At 47.9% G+C, this 19027-nt stretch overlaps 1 protein-coding gene and 1 non-coding gene across 5 annotated transcripts; one reads left to right on the top strand and one right to left on the bottom strand.

Moving 5' to 3' along the window:
* The first annotated feature begins 326 nt into the window (after positions 1–326).
* Polr3gl (RNA polymerase III subunit GL) lies at positions 327–16448 on the top strand. Of its 4 annotated transcripts, XM_028854095.2 has the most exons (8): positions 327–430; positions 11907–12074; positions 12386–12515; positions 13221–13289; positions 13561–13617; positions 14158–14231; positions 14338–14451; positions 15822–16448. In XM_028854095.2, the coding sequence occupies exons 2-8, from the start codon at positions 11949–11951 to the stop codon at positions 15906–15908; spliced, it is 657 nt and encodes a 218-aa protein (XP_028709928.1). In that variant the 5' UTR covers positions 327–430; positions 11907–11948; the 3' UTR covers positions 15909–16448. The 4 variants fall into 4 exon arrangements, with proteins under 4 accessions (XP_028709928.1, XP_037062804.1, XP_028709930.1 ...); XM_037206909.1 differs by lacking the exon at positions 11907–12074; XM_028854097.2 differs by lacking the exon at positions 11907–12074 and having other exon boundaries at positions 348–430; positions 12301–12515.
* LOC114680934 lies at positions 14719–14822 on the bottom strand. The gene has a single exon (XR_003732837.1). It is a non-coding gene; the product is annotated as a U6 spliceosomal RNA (small nuclear RNA).
* Positions 16449–19027: the final 2579 nt, after the last annotated feature.

Genomic DNA, 19027 nt, shown 5'->3' with positions numbered 1-19027 from the left:
AGCTGCAGCCGGGCGGTTGGGAGCCTCCAGGCGGGTGCTGGGAACGAACTCGCTGCTGAGCCGCAGTCCAGGCTCCCCAACCCAGGAGGCCAAGTCCCGGCAGCGAGTCTCTCTTCTAGCTCAGCCACGTGCCTGGCTGAGCTCTGAGGAGCCGGTCATCTTGGCCGGCTCCTGCCATCCCGAGCCTGCCCCGTCCGGGCTGGACAGGGACTGCAGCCCCGGGTCTCAGCGCGCCCCACTTCCCCAGCCTCAGTTCCGGTGCGGCTCGCTCCCTCCGCCCCCTCGCCTCGCCCTCCTCCGCTCGCCAAGATTGGCCGGGAAACGCACCAATGGGGAGCTCGGGGAGGCGGGCCTAGAGCGCGGGCTGGAGGAAGAAAAGCGAATTTCAAGTTGGCCGCTGCGTGGGCCCCGAGTGGGGGAGGGACGGCAGGTAAGGCTTCGACTTGGTGGCTCTGACCCGGTTTGGTCCGGTACTTCCCAAAATTAGTCCTCCGGGGCCGACAGCAAGCTAGACAGCGCTTCCTGTCAGCCTGTCGGATCAGCCCCCTTCTGGATCCCCACCCTTTCTCCCGCGGCTCCCATTGCTGTGTCGACTGTACATCAAAGATAGGCAGGGCTTGCTGTCGCGCCTGGGGACAGATATTAAAGCGGAAGGCGAGGAAGGCTCATCCTTGTAGCTCAGAATGGTGCCAGCCTCGCCCGCGTCTATTAACACTAACCCCCTGCCAAGAGCCCGACAGACGCCTGCTATCTATCAAGTCAGCTGAAACGCTCTCCCCTACCCACCGCTCTCCTCCTGGATCGCCTTCCTTGAAGGATTAATTCAAGGATCCCAGCCTGACACTGCCTGATTAGCACTATTGGAATCTCTTTAATTCTTAAAAACGCATTATTTGTGTGCGTATTTGTGTGTAGACGTGCGTGCCACGGCTTGCGCCTGGAGGTCAGAGGACAATTTGAGCCACGACTTCAGGTTTTCTGGCCACTTGGCAGCAAGAGTGTTTACCATTTCGTGGGGCTCGCCCTCTCCCTCCATCCCGCCCGTCCTTTTTATTGGCAGACTCCTGCTATGTAGCCTATACTGGCCTCCAACTTGCCCTTCTCTTGCTGCAGCCTCCCCAGAACTAGGATGACAGGTTCTCTTTTGAAGTGTCTATCTGGACGGAAGGTTTGGTGAGACAGACTGTGGTCGGTAATACATTGTGCTCAATAAGCGTTAATTGAATGGAATTGATTTGTGGGAGCCAGTGCTCTTGACAAGGAGGACGAATTTAAACTCCTAATAAGGGAACAATAGAAGAAAACATGGTATATAATTAAGGGCCTTTAAATTGGTGGTTTATTGCATTAATGTTTTATAATTGCTCTCAGACCAGAGAAGGAAACCAGCAAAGAGAACCGGAAGGGAGGCAGTATGACTCACAAGGTCTCAAGTGTGGACGGTCTTTGGACCCATGTAGTCAGTTGTTCAAACAACAGGTATTTACTGAGCACCTACTACATGCCAGACGCAATGCTAGACAATGAGGATCAGAGTGAGCCCTCTGCTGAAAATCTGTTCAATAAATTATTTAGTGACTATGAGACAGGTTTTTGCTACGCGCAGCACAGGCAGGCTGGCCTCCAACTTACGATCTTCCTGCCTCAGCCTTCCTGAAAGGCTGAGATAACAGGCTTGCACCACCATACCCCAAATTTAAAAAAAAAAATTAATTTTAACTGTGAAGAGTGAGTCCAGCCTTACAAATGCTAAGCATTAACTCTGCCCCTGAGCTATACCCATACCTCTGTGCCAACATCTTTGATAAAAAACAAACAACACCAAAAAAAAACACTAGTTCTTTGTTCTTTTCAAGTTATTCCACTATTTAATTTTTTCTTTATTTGTTCAACTTAATTTATTAGTGGGGCTAGGTGGAGTGTGTGCCATGGCGCACACGTGGAGGTCATAGGAATGACATGTATTCTACATTTCCATTGTAAAACAGGAAGATTGCACCAGTGTTACACTTTTTAAAGTGTGTGTGTGTGTGTTTGTGCCTGTGTGTATGTCTATGCAGTATGTGTATACAGTGCCTGCAGAATCCAAAAGAAAGTATCAGATCCCCTGGAACTGGAGTTACAGACAGTTGTGAGCCATCATGTGGGTGCTGGGAATCGGACCAGGGTCCCCTGGAAGAGCAGCCAGTGCTCTTAACCACTGAGCCATCTCTCCAGCCTCTCCTGCATTCTTAAAAACAAAACATCCTTTTTACTTGTTAATTGTAGGATATCCATTTATTCCATACAACTTGCAAACATGTAGTAATAAAAGAAAAGAGTGCATTATTCCATAGTCCTAGTGTAGTAGTTACTGGTTAGTATTTTATAATTTTAAACTTTATTATTATTACGTGTACTTGTACACACACGTGCCAGAGCCCTCCTGTTGAGATCAGAGGGCCGCTTTGTGAGAGTATGTCTCCATTTCACCCTTACATGGTCCCAGGGATGGAGCTCAGGTCCTTGGAGCTGCATGTCATGCAGTGAGTGCCTTCACCTGCTGGACCACCTACCTGCCCCTTACTGCATCTTGATAGATATTCTCAGTTTATTGCATGCATGCATAAATGTGTGTGTGTTATAAGTAAATAGGGCCGCACAGATTCAATTTTATACCAAGAATGGAAACACAAAAGAAAATAACAGGTAAACATGGCTTTATATCATATTCCCCCTCGCCCCTCACATTCCATATTATCAACCTCTTCTGCCTGTATATAACTTGAGGTCATGACATTTGTGTTAACTGATAATACTCTCAAATGGCTTTTTTTTAATCGTCTATCATTAGACCACTTATGTCATTATAGAATTTGATGTTTGAAACAAAGTTTCACTATATAGCCCAGGCTGGCTAGGAACTCCCTAGATACCTTAGCCTCCTGTGTGCTAGGGCTGTAGGTATGCGTCACCATGCCTAGTTTATTTCAGAACTTTGTTCCCATAAATAGCTCTTTAACCAACATTCTGATATTTTATTGCAGAATATGTGATTATTTAGGATGGATTTTATGTAGATGGACTTTTCTGTCCTGCCAGTCAGTTCCCCAAATAACCACACAGAGATTTATTATTGTTTATTATTATGCTTGGCCAGTAACTCAGGCTTGTTACTAGCCAACTCTTACACTTTTAACTAATTCACATTTCTTATCTACACTCTGCCATGTGCTTTGGTGCTTTTTCTCACTATGGCAAGTTCATCTCCTTCTCCACATCTCCTTTCGATTCTGAGATACTCTTCCCCTTCCTCCTTCCTCCTCCTCCTTCTCTTCTTCTTTTGTTTTTTGTTTTTGTTTTTGTTTTGTTTTGTTTTTTTCAAGACAGGGTTTCTCTGGGTAGTTTTGGTACCTGTCCTGGATGTCGCTTTGTAGACCAGGCTGGCCTCAAGCTCACAGAGATCCACCTGCCTCTGCCTCCCGAGTGCTGGGATTAAAGGTGTGCGCCACTGCAGCCCGGCTACTCCTCTCCTTCTTCTTCAAGCTCTCTTTTTGTCTCGAGTCCTGTCTAACCTCTGCCTGTCTAGCTATTGGCCAGTCAGCTTCTTTATTAACCCAATCACAGTGACATATATTCACACAGTGTAAAGGAATAGTCCACAGTTTTAACAGTTGGGTTTCTAGATTGAGATTAAAAACCTTGAGAGGTTGTTTACCCTTCCCATTGAGGTGTGTTCATGTTTTAGTTTGCTTTCTACTGCTGTGATAAAACACTATGACCAAAAACAACTTAGGGAGGAAAGTGTTTATTTGGTTTACACATCCCAGTCACAGTCTATCATGAAGGAAGCAAGGCAGGAACCTGGAGGCAGACACATGAAGCAGAGGCCATGGGGGAAATGCTGCTGACTGCCTTGCTCTCCATGGCTTTCTCAGCTTCTCTTCTATACAACCCAAGACCACCTGCCCAGGGGTGGCACCGCCCACAGTGCCCTGGGCCCTCCCACATCATTAATGAAGAAAATGCCCTCCCAGACTTGCCCACAGGCCCATCTGATGGAACCGTCTTCTCGTTGAGATTCTTTCTTCCCAGATGGCCCTAGCTTGTGCCAACTGACAGAAATCTAACCAGCCCAGCCAATGTCCATCCGAGGGGAATCTCACCACAGCCTGATTATTATTTTATTTTATCATTTTAATTTTGGCTAGTCCCTTTGTTAGGTAGAAAATGGTTTTCTTGGGCCACGGAGATGGCTCAATCCATAAAAAAACACTTTCATCTCAAGCTGGAAAACCTGGGTTTATATCCCTGGAACCTGTGTAAAGCAGGACAGATGTGGTGGCCTGCGGAGTAACACCACAGGAGCTCTCAGGCCAGCTGTGACAAACATAAAGACCTTGCCTCTAAAGCAGCAGAGGGTGAAGGCCACACCCAAAGTTGTCCTCTGACCTCCACGCACATCACAGCCCACATGCACCTTCACACGCAAACACATGCACACACACACACTGTCCACACACATACATACATACAAAACGATTTTTTAAAGCAGGGGCCAGAAAGACAGCTCAGTGGTTAAGAGGGTATGCTGCTCTCACAGAGGACCCAAGTTATTTCCCAGCACCCATCTGCAACTCCAGCTACGGGGGAATCTGACCCCGCTGGCCTCCATGGGCACCAGCACTCACATGCACATAACCCATAAGAGGTTTTAACTCCAGCACTTGGGAGGCAGAGGTAGGCAGATCTGTGTGTGAGGCCAGCCTGGTCTACATAGTTCTAGAACAACCAGCACTATGTAGAGAGAGCCTGTTTCAAATAGATAGATAGATAGATAGATAGATAGATAGATAGATAGATAGATAGAGATATATTTTAAAATGGTTTTATTGACCATTATTTTGTCAACTTTCTGTTTATATTCTTTGTCCCTTTTCGTTTTTGTTGTTTATTTGTTTTGAGGCAGAGTCTCACTATGTAGCTTTGGCTGGCCTGGAACTCTTTTGTAGACTAGGCTGGCCTCGAACTCACAGAGATCCACCTGCCTCTGCCTCAAGTGCTGGGATTAAAGGTACTTGACACCATGTCCAACCTTTGTCTGTTTTGTTTTGTTTCGATTGGGTTTGGGTTTGGGTTTTTTGAGACAGTATCTTTCCGTGTAGCCTGGACTTGTCCAGAGTTTGCAGTCCCAGCTTCTCTAGTGCCGGTAGTACAGATCTCACTCTGTAACCCAGGCTGAGCAAGGGGTGTATCCTGGAAATACATCCCCAGCAAGCATTTCTTTTGGAGGGAATGATTTTTTTTTTCCATTTAGACCTGCAAGAGTTCTAACACAGTATTACTTCTTACCATGTTTACTACAAATACAGAATCAGAGTGCCCCAAGACTGCTCACTCTATCTTCTCATTTTGGGACCTCACCTACTCTCATGGCTTAAACTCTTATTTGTAAACTGATAGCTCCACCAGAATATAAACTCCATGTAGGAAGCACCAGGGGTGCACAGGAGTTTTGTTAGCATTCTGCAACTTCATGGCACATAGTACGTGTTGTGGTTTGAGTGAGCATAGCCCCCAGAGGCAAACATATTTGGATGCTTGGTCCCCAGTTGGTGGACCTGTTTGGGAAGGATTAGGAGGTGTGGCCTTGTTGGAGGAGGTGTGTCACTGGGGGTGGGCTTTGTGGTTTCAAAAGCCCTCATTGTTCCTAGTTAGCTTTCTCTCTCTCTCTCTCTCTCTCTCTCTCTCTCTCTCTCTCTCTCTCTCTCTCTCTCTCTCTCTCCCCCTCATGCTTATGGATGAGATGTGAGCTCTCAGCTACTGCTCCTGTGCCATCCCTGCCAGGATGGGCATGGACTCACTCTCTGAAACTGTAAGCCCCCAATAAAGCCTCTTCTATAAGTTGCCTGGGTCATGGTGTCCCTTCACAGCAATTTAAAAGTAACTAAGATGGTGGGCTTATTATTATTATTCCCATTTTACAGACAAAGAAAGAATTAGAGTTTATGTAGCTAGGACCTGACAGAACTTGGACTTTTGTTTGTTTGGTTGGTTGGTTTTGGTGTTTTGAGACAGGAACTCATGTTGCCTGAGATGGCCTGAAACTCACTGTGTAGCCTAGGATGGCCTTGAACTCCAGAGCATCCTGCCTTTACATCTCAAGTGCTAGGATCCCAGGCATATGCTCCCACACCCAGCTCTGCCTTCCTTAAACACCATGTAGTTGGTGGTGGGTTTGTTTTTTTTTTTATGTTTTGTTGAAATGTGCTCTTTAGTAACTTTTACTAGAGTTCAAAGGTGTGTCTAACAGGGTTCCATTATGACATTTTAATAGATGGGCTCCAATCATCTATGTACAGTGTATTTCAATCACATCCTCTCTCCCTCTGTCTCTCTCTCTCTGTCTCTCTCTCCGTGTTTCTCTCTCTGTGTCCCTGTCTCTGTCTCTGTCTCTGTCTCTCTCTCTCTCACACACACACACACACACTCACACACACAGTTACCCTTTCTTGTCCCTCTCCCATTCCTGCTGACCCTCTTCTTCCCACTTAGAGTCCCTGGCGCTTTTGTGTCTTTTCAGTGCGTGATGCAATCAGTTTCATTAGGGTTGTTTATGGAGCATAGGAAATTATTTATTTTCTTTTTTTCTTTCTTTCTTTTTTCTTTTTTTCTAAGATCTCACTATGTAGCCTTGGCTGGTTTGGAGATCTCTGTGTAGACCAAGCTGACCTGAGCTCACCGAGATCCACCTGCCTCTGCCTCCCAGTGCCAGGATTAAAGGTGAGCACCACCCGGCCAGACTCAGGGAGGGTTTCTTTATAGGAGCTTGAGACCCTTACCAGTGGCTACACCACCAGAGAAAATCCCTCTCCCCTCAGTTTCTGCCATCAGCTGCTCACGTCTTATAAGTTCCTTGGGAGGAGTAAGTCCCCGTGATCCCTCCTTCGGTGACAGGATGTGAAGAGACGCAGTCTTGTGCCGATCTTGTGTAGTTAATCACAGTTGCTGTGAGTTCAGGGTTCACAGCCGTGCCATGTCCGGAAATCCGTGTTCCACACACTCCAGCCTTTCCTCCCTTCTGTCAAGTTCCTGAGCCTTAGAGTGGGCGACACTGGTGTCTTATGGCGTGACAGCCGACAGTCCTGTATTCTCTGTACTTTGTCTCTGGAGTCACCGCTGACTGTAACAACTGTTCCTCTGACCAGAGCCGACGTCAGCACTAACCCCTGAGTTGAAAACATAGTTATTTAGAAGGTGTTTGGCAGAACAGCGGCAGTGACTCCCCACCGGGACCTTTGATCTCGTAGCTGTAAGCTTCTGAGTGGGTTTACAGCAGCAGGCGTTGTCTTCGTGATGGATTCATTACAGATTCCCGAGCCGAGAGGGAAGAGCCCTGCAGCCTAGTTTCCGACCACCCCCCTGATGCCTGCTTAAATAGTATTGTCGTTTTCCTCCGTGCCTTTGGTGATGACTTGTTGAATGTGTGAGTGTGTGGAAGTGGGGTTAGAGTTGTCTAGCCTCCAAGTTCTTGGCCTTTCCTTAGCTCCCTGTTGCCCTGCCACGCTCCTCCACGCTCCTCCTCCACGCTCCTCCACGCTCCTCCACGCTCCTCCACAGCTGGAGCTGGAGCTGTTAAAGGGAAAGAGACACAAGCCAGCTGTGTACTCCTCTTCCTTGAAAGGAGCCAAGGACACGATGACAAGATTGCTGTCCTAAGTCGCCGTGAAATGTCCTTTCTCTGTCTCTCTCTCTCTCTCTCTCTCTCTCTCTCATAAGCAATCTTTTTCTCCCACTTTTTTTCATGGTAGTTAGATACTCCTACCTCCTCAGATACCCATCTTCTTCCTGGTATAGATTAGTCTAATGTACCATTCTGTATAGAAGATATGTAATATATTTACATTTAGTTCAGTTTTTAAACTTTTACTAGTGTGTGTGTGTGTGTGTGTGTGTGTGTGTCTGAGAGAGAGAGAGAGAATTCTCTAAGTTCTCTGACCTCATCTGTCCCCCCCTCTTCCACCTTTTTGAGGCTATAGCCTATAGCCTTCCACCAGTTATCCTGTCTCTGTTTCCTGTTGGCTCCGTGGATCGAACTCAGGTTGTAAGCTTACATGACAAGGACCTTCAACCACTGAGACGTCTCCGTGGACCTGTGGTTAGAATTCTAAATCAATCATTTTATTTATTGGCTGCTCGTGTTGGCACATACTTGTAATCTCAGAACTTGGGAGGTAAAGGCAAGGAGGATCATGAGTTTAGAAATATCTGTGTAGCCCAGGCTAGCCCCAGACTCCTTGGCTGTCCTTTTTCCTCAGCCCCCCAAGTCCTGGGATTACAAGCTCGAGCCACAATGCCTACCTAGTGATTTTCTCTTATTATAAAAGAAGTAGTCATACATTATAGGAAAAACTGAATACACAGACAGAAAGGAAGAAGAAAGGAACACGTGAAAGCCAACCATTCAGATAAAACAATGTGTACAGGGCTAAAGAGGTAGTGTGCCCACTGAGTGCTCTCTTAGAATGTGGAAAGCCTTGCATTCAACTTTCAGTACTGCAAAATAATAAGATAAATAAAACAAAAATGCGCAGATAACCCCCAGAGTTTCCATATATCCTGGTACACAGTTTCCCCACTATTAATGTTATATATTACTATAATGCATTTGTTACAATTAATGAACCACTGTACTATTGGTATATTTTATTTATTTATTTATTTTTTTGAGACAGGGTTTCTCTGTGTAGCCCTGGCTATCCTGGAATTTAATCTGAGGACCAGGCTGGCCTCAAACTCACAGAGATCCACCTGCTTCTGCCTCCCCAAGTGCCAGGATTAAAGGTGTGAGCCACCATTGCCTGGTATATTATCATTTTTCAAGGTTCACATTCCATTCAATGTGGTGATATTTGGTTTGTGCTCTAACAAATAAAGCTTGCCTGGAGGTCAGAGTGCGGAGCTAGCCACTAGTTAACCATAGAGGCCAGGCAGTGGTGACACACACTTTTAATCCCAGCACTAGGAAGGAGGAAACAGAAAATGATATGGCTGGGCGGAGAGAGCAATTTGAGGTGGGAGGAGCCCGGAGCTCACCCCTTTCAGGCTGAGGAATTTTGAGGTAAGAGGTGGCTGTGGCTGGCTCCTTCGTCTCTCTGATCTTTCAGCATTTACCGGGATATCTGGCTCTGGATTTTTATTTTTAAGACCAATTAGGGTTCACACTACAATTCAGATTTCTTCAGTTTTTATATAATGGTCTTTTCATGTGTCGCGATCCCATCCAGAATACCCCATTACATTTTATCTCATCCCCCTGGGCGCCTGTGAGCTATGACAGTTTCTCAGTTTCTTATTTGTTATAATCTTGACAGTTTTGAAGAGAACTGGTCAGACGTGCTGCAGGCTAGCCCTATGTTGGAAGCCATTGCCTTTCACTGACTAAACTAGACTTAAGCGTGTTGGGAACGACGGCACGGAGGTAAAGGTAGCAAATCCGTCACATGCATGGAGGTGTAGCACTCGGGAAGCTGAGTGTTCAAGGACAGCCTGGGCTACATAAGGACACCTTGTCAAGGAAGGATGGAAGGAGAAGAGGAGGAGAAGGGGAAGGAGGCTGCTGGCTTGTACTCCCAGCACTCTGGAGCAGAAGCAGGCAGATCACAGGTCACTGTCACTGTCTGCTACATAGTGAGTTTCAGGCCAGCCTGGGCTATCAGAGACCTCGAGTCAACAAAACAAGAAAAGAAACAAATGTCTTTATATCCTGTTAAGAATATGTATTACCCACGTGAGTTACTGCAGGGTGTCCACTAGAAAGTTACTCTATACCCTCCAATTTGCCAAAAGCATGTGGGACAACTCACACTTATGAATCAGGAATTACACTCCTGTCCTGTTAGCGTAGCATACCTACATGCTTTGGTTTATGTTTTAGTTTGGACTATCTACATAGTTTGTTTAGAATTCTGCATGGGACATTGGTCTTTTCCCAGTCATTCATATCACTATGTACTCATGGACATTTACTTTGTACTTTGGGATTATAATCTAATGTTGATTTTTCTTATTGTGGGGCTGAAGGGATGGCTCTGTGGTTAAGAGCTCTGTTCAAGTCCCAGCTCCTGATCAGGCACAACCACCATCTGTAATTCCAGTCTCTGGAGAAACAATGCCCTCTTCTGGCCTCTGTGGGCACTACACACACAGTACACATACATGCCTACAACACACTCATACACGTAAAATAACACAAAAATCTCCAAAATAAAATGACTTATTTTATTATTATGGGTCTCTGTGTGTGCACATGAATTCAAGTGCCCATGAAGGTCAAAAGCATTGGATCCCCTGGAGCTAGAGTTGCAGGAAGTTAGAAGCCAGCCTTTGTGAGGGCTGGGAATCAAATTCATCTGGAAGAGTAGTTCCCACTCCTAACCACCGAGACTGCTCTGTAGCCAAAATTTATTAATTTTCATGCTTTAAAATATTTTAAAATATTAACTTGACTTATGTGTATGTGCCTACTTGCCTGTGGGAACCCCGTGTGTGAAATTGTCTATGGAGGCCATAAAAGGGCATTGGATCTCCTGGAACGGAGTTACAGGCAGTTGAGAATTCCTGATGTGAGAGGTGGGAACCAAACCCAGGTCCTCTGCAGGAGCAGCATATACTTTTAGGCACCAAGTTAGCGCTCCAACCCCCCCCCTTTAAAAATATTTTTTAAATGTCTTAAAGGGGGCTGGGGAGATGGCTCAGCAGTTAAGTGCACTGGCTGTTCTTCCAGAGGTCCTGGGTTCAGTGCCCACCATCTACATGGCGGCTCACAACTGTCTGTAACTCCAGTCCCAGGGTGCCCAATACCCTCATACAGATATACATGCAGGCAAAACACCAATGCACGTAAATAAAATTGTTTTTAATGTTTTAATGTGTGTGTGTGTGTGTGTGTGTGTGTGTGAGAGAGAGAGAGAGAGAGAGAGAGAGAGAGAGAGAGAGAGAGAGAGAGAGAGAGAGAGAAGGCAGCCATGCCCATGGAGGCCCAACAAGGGTGTTAGATTCCCTGGAGCTGGGTTTACAAATGGTTGGGAGCTACTAGATACAAGCAAGTACTGGGAACTAAATTCCATTCCTCTGCAAAAAGCAGGGCATACTCTTAACCACTGAACGATCTCTCCAGATCCCTATTTGTTTATTTTTGAGACATGATCTTGCTATTCAACCCTGAGTAGCCTGGAACTCTATGTAGACCAGGCTTGCCTCAAACTTGCAATCCTCCTGCCTTAGCCTTCCAAGTGTGGGCTGGGATTACAGGTTTGTAGCATCACTCCTAACTTGATGTTTTATTTATTTTTTAATTAGTTAATTATATCTTTTATCATTTATTTATGTTGCTTTCCCCCCCCCCCAAAAAAAAAAAACAAGGTTTCTCTGCATAGCCTGGCTGTCCTGGAACTTTGGCTATAGACCAGGCTGGCCTCAAACTCAGAGATCTGCTTGCCTCTGCCTCCCAAGTGCTGAGATTAAAGGCATGTACCACCACTGCCCATCACCATTGGCTTTTTTAAGTGTCACAGAGAAACAATTTGGAATATAGCTCAGACATAGAGTATTACCTAGCATGAGAAAGGTCCTGGGTTTGAACCTCAGCATTGAGAAAAAAGTCAGCTGGGCGGTGGTGGCGCATGCCTTTAATCCCAGCACTCAGGAGGCAGAGCCAGGCAGATCTCTGTGAGTTCGAGGCCAACCTGGGCTACCAAGTGAGTTCCAGGAAAGGCGCAAAGCTACACAAAGAAACCCTGTCTCAAAAAACCAAAAAAAAAAAAAAAAAAAAAAAGAGAGAGAGAGAGAAAAGTCACCCAACATAGAACACCGGGTGTCATGTAGCTCCTTGTACTTCCTTATCTCTTTGTTTTTGTCTTTATTAGGTTTTTCTCACTGGATCTCAGAGTATCCAGGCCCCCTCCACCATGGCCAGCCGGGGTGGGGGCCGGGGTCGTGGCCGAGGCCAGTTGACCTTCAACATGGAGGCTGTGGGCATTGGGAAGGGTGAAGCTTTGCCCCCACCCACTCTACAGCCTTCTCCACTCTTCCCTGTGAGTGTCTCCCTTCTTTTCCTAAGACTCCCACGTGCCCCCCACTGACCACATGTGACCACGGAATCCTCCTGGCCCATCCTAAGCTGCCCTCATCTTGACCCTCTGTCTCCAGAGTCCCGAAGACGCTTTCCAGGCAAAGGGATGTTTATCTTTTCTCTTCATACTCCCCACTCCCCAGCTTTCAAAAGATTGCCCTCCCATTCCTCTGGCCCTCTGTTTACAGGGAACAATGGATTCAACTTAGGGGAAGGCCCTTTAAGGTTTTTCTGCAGCGGTTTCGTCCTAAGCTAACCATTGTGCCTCCTCAGCCCTTGGAGTTCCACCCAGTGCCTCTGCCCGCAGGAGAGGAAGGGGAGTATGTCCTGGCTCTGAAGCAAGAGCTGCGTGGGGCCATGAGGCAGCTCCCATACTTCATCCGGCCAGCTGTCCCCAAGAGAGGTCAGTGTCCATGCCCAGCACCCTTGGGGACCAGGGCGACTCAGGATGTCCACTGTCTAATGGAGAGAGCATCAGGATTCCCTCTGTGTCTGAACCGCATCGGCTTACTCGAGATTTGAATTGAGCCCTAATCTCGGGGCTGATGGGACATTGAAGCATTAGCATCTCGTGTGTCTAGTTGGGGGTGCAGTACAAACTACCACAACTCGGCCGCCTCTGAACTAGTTGGAAGGACCCTCAGCTAGGTCTCAGAACCCTACCTATGCCAAGCATCTTCCCTTCACTGGTGAGCAGGAGACTGAAGAAGGCAGGCTTGGGGTAACAGATAATTACTCGCGCTGAGGAAGTACAGTCTTTTAGTGTTGACGATTTAAGGCTTTAACACTGAGGCCTTGAGAGCTGAAGGCTCCCAGAGGTGGGAGATTCACCAAGCTAACCCTATTAGTAGGAGGGAAGGAGAAGACTGAACCCCTGGTTTTTATCCTGGCGTATACTGTCCAGTGAAGCACGCTGCCTCTCAGAAGAGCAGAGTCTGCACTAAGGGCGAAGTGTAGCAGAGAGGCAGTTTGGAAAGGGAAGGTCTTCACGGACCCCACTGGGTTTGGAGTGGGGCGACCAATAATTAATAGAATTAAGAGGGGAAGACCCTTAGGAATAATTTTTTTCCTACGGATAAAACTCTGACTCTGACCTCTGACCCCTCAGATGTGGAACGTTACTCAGACAAGTATCAGATGTCTGGGCCGATTGACAATGCCATCGATTGGAACCCTGGTAGGTGACCAGCCCTCACTGAATGCCTTTCTTCAGAGGTGCCGCGAGGTACCTGGAACCACCGCCCTGCTCCCTTTCCTGCGCAGCATCTAGAAACTAGAATCTTAGATGTGCTCTCGACACTCTGGGGGTCTGTTAACAGTGCCACCGGACTTCAAACCAGCCCCTCCTTCCTGTCCTTTAAAGCCCTCCCCCGCCCCTTAGCACCAGTCGTGGCTCACGGAAGCCCCAGACAGGGTCCTGCTGACCTCCACACTCTCACTGTCCCCAGATTGGCGGCGGCTACCCCGGGAGCTCAAGATTCGAGTTCGGAAGCTGCAGAAGGAACGTGAGTGAACCAGGAAGAGGGTGAGGGTTCGTGGCGGCCGATGCCACAGTAGCCACGGGAGGGCAGCAGAGTGGCATGTTGGCTGCCGGAGGGCGCTGCAGAAAGCCCGGATGGAGCAGACATTGCTCAGCTGATAAAGACAGCCGCCACCAATCCCTAGAGCTGAGCTCACAGAGTGAAAAGAAGAGCCCGTCCTAACTTCCACATCACTCACGTGCGCGCGCACTCACACACACACACACACACACACACACACACACACACACACACACACACACACACCATACAGCAAAACATTTTGTGAACAATAGAAAGAAAGAAGAAGCACCCGAGAGTGGCTGAGTCCTCAAGGTACAGCTTTCACTCACATGGGGCAGCTCACAGCTGCCTGTAACTCCAGCTGCAGGGGATCAGTGCCCTCTTCAGGTCTCCTTGAGCACACAAGACACACACACACACACACACACAATTTTAAAACTGGAAAGAAAGCTAGTTAGGAGATTGGCTTCCCCAGGGTTCACTTTTTGATCCTCCAAACAGGGACCACCATTATACTCCCCAAGAGGCCCCCCAAGACCACAGAAGATAAGGAGGAAACGATACAGAGACTAGAGGTGAGGAGGGCCTATGATAGACAGCTGGACTCCAGGCCCCTTGGGGCCCCTGTTCCCCCTGTGTTAGCTGAGTGTGAGCTTCTCTTCCTGTTCATCCTCACATGAGACTCTGGAGAAGAAAGAGGAGGAAGTGACTTCAGAGGAAGAGGAAGAGAAAGAGGAAGAAGAAGAAAAGGAAGAAGGAGAAGAGGAGGAATATGATGAAGAAGAGCACGAAGAGGTGAAGGGAGCTGCTGCCTTCCCTCTCCCTCAGACCTCTCTCTCTTTTCCCCTCCCAAGTTCTGGATTCTCCTCTCTCTCTCTCTCTCTCTCTCTCTCTCTCTCTCTCTGATTTTTTGAGACAGGGTTTCTCTGTACAGTTTTGGTGTCTGTTCTGGATCTCACTCTGTAGACCAGGCTGGCCTTGAACTCACAGACAGAGATCCACCTGCCTCTGCCTCCTGAGTGCTGGGATTAAAGGTTGTTGGTATTTTTATGCTCAAGGTGGAAAAATATGGACTGCTGTATGACTTTGCCTGTCATCCTTGAACAGGGGCCATGCTAATCTCTGTATCATCCCAATTTTAGTATAGGTGCCGCCGTAGCGAGCACATTCGTTTTGTTTTTGAGTCAGGGTCTCACTATGTAAGCTAGGCTGGCCTGGAACTCCCAGAAATCCTCCTGCTTCTAGTGTTGGGATTACAGGAGTACACCACCAGATTTATGATACAAAAGAGTGTTTTGATTTGTTTTTTTTTAGTGTGTGTGTGTGTGTGTGTGTGTGTGTGTGTGTGTGACGGCAAATGTGTGGAGATCAGAACACAACCGTGGGAGTTGGTTCTCTCCTTCTATCATGTGGGTTCTGGGGTTGAACCCAGGTCCTGCAGGTTGGCAGAGATCTCCTTTTGTACTGGGCCACCCCACTCTCAACTCTTACACAGGAGATGTTCTCAGAGCTGCAGGGCCTAGAGTGACGACGCCACCCGTGGCTCTATTTCATCTGCCTCTGGCCTATTCTCAAAACACATAACATGGTGGACGAGAGGGCTCAGGGGGCCGAGGTGCTTGCTGCCAAGCCTGATGGCCTGAGTTCAATCCCCGGAACCCACTCTGTGAGGGACAGAACTGATCCCTGCAGGTGTCCTCTGACCTCCATGCGTGTATCAGGGCACACACACACACACACACACACACACACACACACACTTGCACCCATACACACATGGTCACGCACACAAGTAAATAAGTGTAGTTTAAATTTAAACGGCATGGGGTTGGAGCGGTGGCCCAGTGGTTAAGGGCAATTGCTGCTTTTCCAAAGGACGCACACTCCATCCCTGGCGCCCACATGGCAGCTCACAGCCACCTGTAACTCCAGTTCCAGAGCATCTGAGGCCGTTTTCTGGCATCTGAGGGCACCAGGCAAGCAAGCAGCACACAGTCACAGGTGTTGACAAGACACACGGACACATGAAAAATAAAACTAACTTTTGACACTGGTGGGGTGTCCCAGACCTGGAAAGCGGTGTCTGGGACGGAGAGAGCCTGGGAAAAGACGGGGAAGAAAAACTCCGAAATCATTGCTGATCCTTGCTTCTTTTTACGTTTCAGGAAACTGATTACATCATGTCATATTTTGACAACGGAGAGGACTTTGGAGGTGACAGTGATGACAATATGGATGAGGCTATATACTGAAAACCCGGGCCCATGTATCTTCCTTGATTTGAGATATAGGTCTAAAATTACTTAGGGTTTATCCTGTTTTTGTTATTATTGTTTTTGAGATAGGATCTCACGTAGCTCAGGCTGGCCTGGAACTCAGTATGTGAGTGAGGTTGGCCTTGAACTCTTGACCCTCCTACCTCTATCTCCCAAGTCTTGAGATCACTGGGGTACACCATCCACACCAAACTTCCTGTTACTTCCTTTTGGGAGGAAAGCATTTAGTCAGAATCCGGGGGGCCTGTGTGCTCCCTAGGACGTGCTGACAGATGTAACAAGTAGCCATCTTCCTTGCCCTTCAGATCTGTGTCGCCTCTCCATGTGGGGAGAGGACTGGTCTCTTAGTATGAAAGAAGAGTTGGAGTGTAACTGGGTTGTTAGAGTGGACACAGCTGTGGACACACTTCTCCCCAACTTTTGTAAGCCTTTATGGACACACTTGGGGTGGAGGCAGTCAAGAGGAGTCAGGCCTGGTTTGTATTTGTAAATAAAGTGTTTTTATCTGTCTCTCTACTCAGAGTGATGTCTATGCGGAAGGGGTGGGAGGAAAGGCCTTCTGAAGGGGATGTCCAGCCAAGTCATACACACACACACACACACACACACACACACACACACACACACACACACCGTCCACCCTGCCCCAAGTACTGAGGATTGAATTGACAGCCTTACAAACGCTAAGCAAGTGTTCCATTACTATCCTCATATCCCCAACTCTTTTTATACATATTTTTTTTTAAATTTTGAGACAGTGTTGTGATAAGTTGCCTAAGTTGGCCTTGAACTAACTCTGTAGCCCAAACAGGCCTTAAGCTCTCCCAGCCTCCCAGGCAGCTGGGGTCCCAGGCGTGTGCCCCCAGTGTCGAGCTTGCCCTTGACCTCTCTCCCCCGACAGGGGGCCCTCAGGAAATGTTCTGCACGCTGTCTGAGAGCAACGTTGGGGAGCACGGGGAAGAGCACGGGGTCTCCCACAGACCAGCTGCCTGCCCCGGTCCTTGGCCTCCAGCACGGGCACAGGAACTTGTGTGTTCAGGCACGTCCACAAGGACACAAGCCGTCTCTTTCTCGCACTTGACCTTGATCGTGTCCTTATTTACCCATGATTGCAGCTTTCTGTGCAGAGTCAAGAAAGCCAGGGGCCAGAGAGAGGGGTGGCACCCTGTTTTCAGCTCACTCCGTTCTCTTCCAGGACCCGGAGAGCCCGCTTTGAGAGGCCTATTTAGGGAACCCTAAATAACCTGTTCTCCACTCCCAAACTAGTGTATGGCTTGCAGTTTCCCTTTTAGTTCTTCTCCTTTGTGGAATTTAGTTAGCCTTTCTCACTCTACTTCGGGGAGGGGGTAGGCGGTGTTATCCTCCAGGAAGTAAGGAGGGTGGGGAGGAAGGGTGTGATTTGGGGACACTCACATCTCTAAGAGATGCTTCCTCGCCCACACAGCGCTCCCTGGGGTGAGGTCACTTCCCTAGGCTCTGATTGGCTTCCGAGGAAGCCTTCCTCGAGCTGATTGGTTGCATGCACTTGACATGCCACGGACACGAGAAAGTTGCGTGTCCAGTATAGAAACTGAGCAGGACCTGCATAGATATCTGGGGGTGCTGCCACGGGAGACCCCACTCACCCTTTAAAAGTCGTAAGATGGAATGTGGGAGGGTGTCAATAAATGTCTCAATTGCCTAAAAGGCAGACCGACTGAATTTCCTTACAGCATCGTGAGCTGCAGACCCGAAACCCAAAGTCAGATATTTCTGACCCCATTGTACATGGAGAACGCGGCTTTAGGCTCCGTGGAGGGAAAGCGTCTTTAAAAGCCTCGTTTAAATGTGGTAGCAAGTGTTAAGATAGAAGCCCCGGCCAAGAAAACGGAGAAGGGAACAGGAATAGAAACGAACATTCCAGAGTTATTGAGCAATTTGTGATGATTGATGTGTTTCCTTTTCTAGCTCTGGGAGTGAAGGGTGGAGCCAGGGGACTTGTCGTCGCTGGGGTTTCCCACAGTTACTCAGCTGGTGTGGCTGAGGCTAGGGAGGACGAGCAGAAAACAAGAGGAAGACCCTGACAGGTTTTCTTTCGTCTTTCTCCACTACGTCCCCACACACCCAGGAGGGAGACACTACCTAACCTCATCACTTAAATTTAGAGCTGTGGTGGGGGCGCCTGTAGGCCACCGATGCTCCTCTGGAAACTCCCTTTTTATTATATTTCATTATTGGAAGGCAGGCAGGGTGTGGGGGTGTGGGGTGGGTTTAGAGGGACACCATGGCTTGTGTGTGAGGGCAGAGGATGACTTATAGGCATCAGCACCCTCCTCTTACCCTATGAGCTATCTCACTGTCCCTGGAAACTTCTTCTTCTTCTTCTTCTTCTTCTTCTTCTTCTTCTTCTTCTTCTTCTTCTTCTTCTTCTTCTTCTTCTTTTCTCCTCCTTCTTCTTCTTCTTCTCCTTCTTCTTCTTTTTATTTTTTATTTTATTTTATTTTTTTGGTTTGTTGAGACAGGGTTTCGGGCCATGGTGGCACAGACCTTTAATCCCAGCACTCGGGAGGCAGAGGCGGGTAGATCTCTGTGAGTTCAAGGCCAGCCTGGTCTACAGAGTGAGATCCAGGTCAGGCTCCAAAGCTACGCAGAGAAACCCTGTCTCTAAAAATAAATAAATAATAATTAAAAAAAACAAAACAAAACACTCTGTAGCCCAGGCTGGCCTTGAACTCACCACAGCCCTGCGGGTCCATCCTTAAAGCAATGGAACAAAGAACTGGACAGGAGGTAGCAGAGAAGGGCAGGAGCCGCATCTCCACCCAGCTCTCCGGACGCACGGTCCCTCACGTCCCTTTTCCCATGATACAGGAGAAAGGAGGCCAAAGGTTGGAATGACCACTCGGCATCAGTTGTACTGTGCCTCAAAGACAGAGTGTGTGGAGATCAGGCCACTCGTGGACTCTGCCCTGCCTGGACGCCTGCCTGTCCTGGCAGATGACCTTGTTGGACAAAGCCAATGATGACACGAGACTCCGCACCTTCCCCAGATTCCTGAGCTGTTCCAGGCATGAGTTACAACTGTTTCCACTGACCTTTCCCCAACTTCCCATAAG

The sequence above is a fragment of the Peromyscus leucopus genome, chromosome 6 (genome assembly GCF_004664715.2).
Source record: "Peromyscus leucopus breed LL Stock chromosome 6, UCI_PerLeu_2.1, whole genome shotgun sequence".
NCBI classification, from domain to species: domain Eukaryota; kingdom Metazoa; phylum Chordata; class Mammalia; order Rodentia; family Cricetidae; genus Peromyscus; species Peromyscus leucopus.
Note: the sequence above shows the minus strand (reverse complement) of the source record. Positions and strands in the feature narration are given on the sequence as shown.

Excerpts from the sequence above, each read along its gene's own strand:
- Polr3gl (XM_028854095.2), top strand. The coding sequence starts at position 11,949 with ATGGCCAGCCGGGGTGGGGGCCGGGGTCGTGGCCGAGGCCAGTTGACC. Across the intron at positions 13,290-13,560 it reads TGCCATCGATTGGAACCCTG|ATTGGCGGCGGCTACCCCGG; the intron begins GTAGGTGACCAG and ends CACTGTCCCCAG. Across the intron at positions 13,618-14,157 it reads TCGGAAGCTGCAGAAGGAAC|GGACCACCATTATACTCCCC; the intron begins GTGAGTGAACCA and ends TCCTCCAAACAG.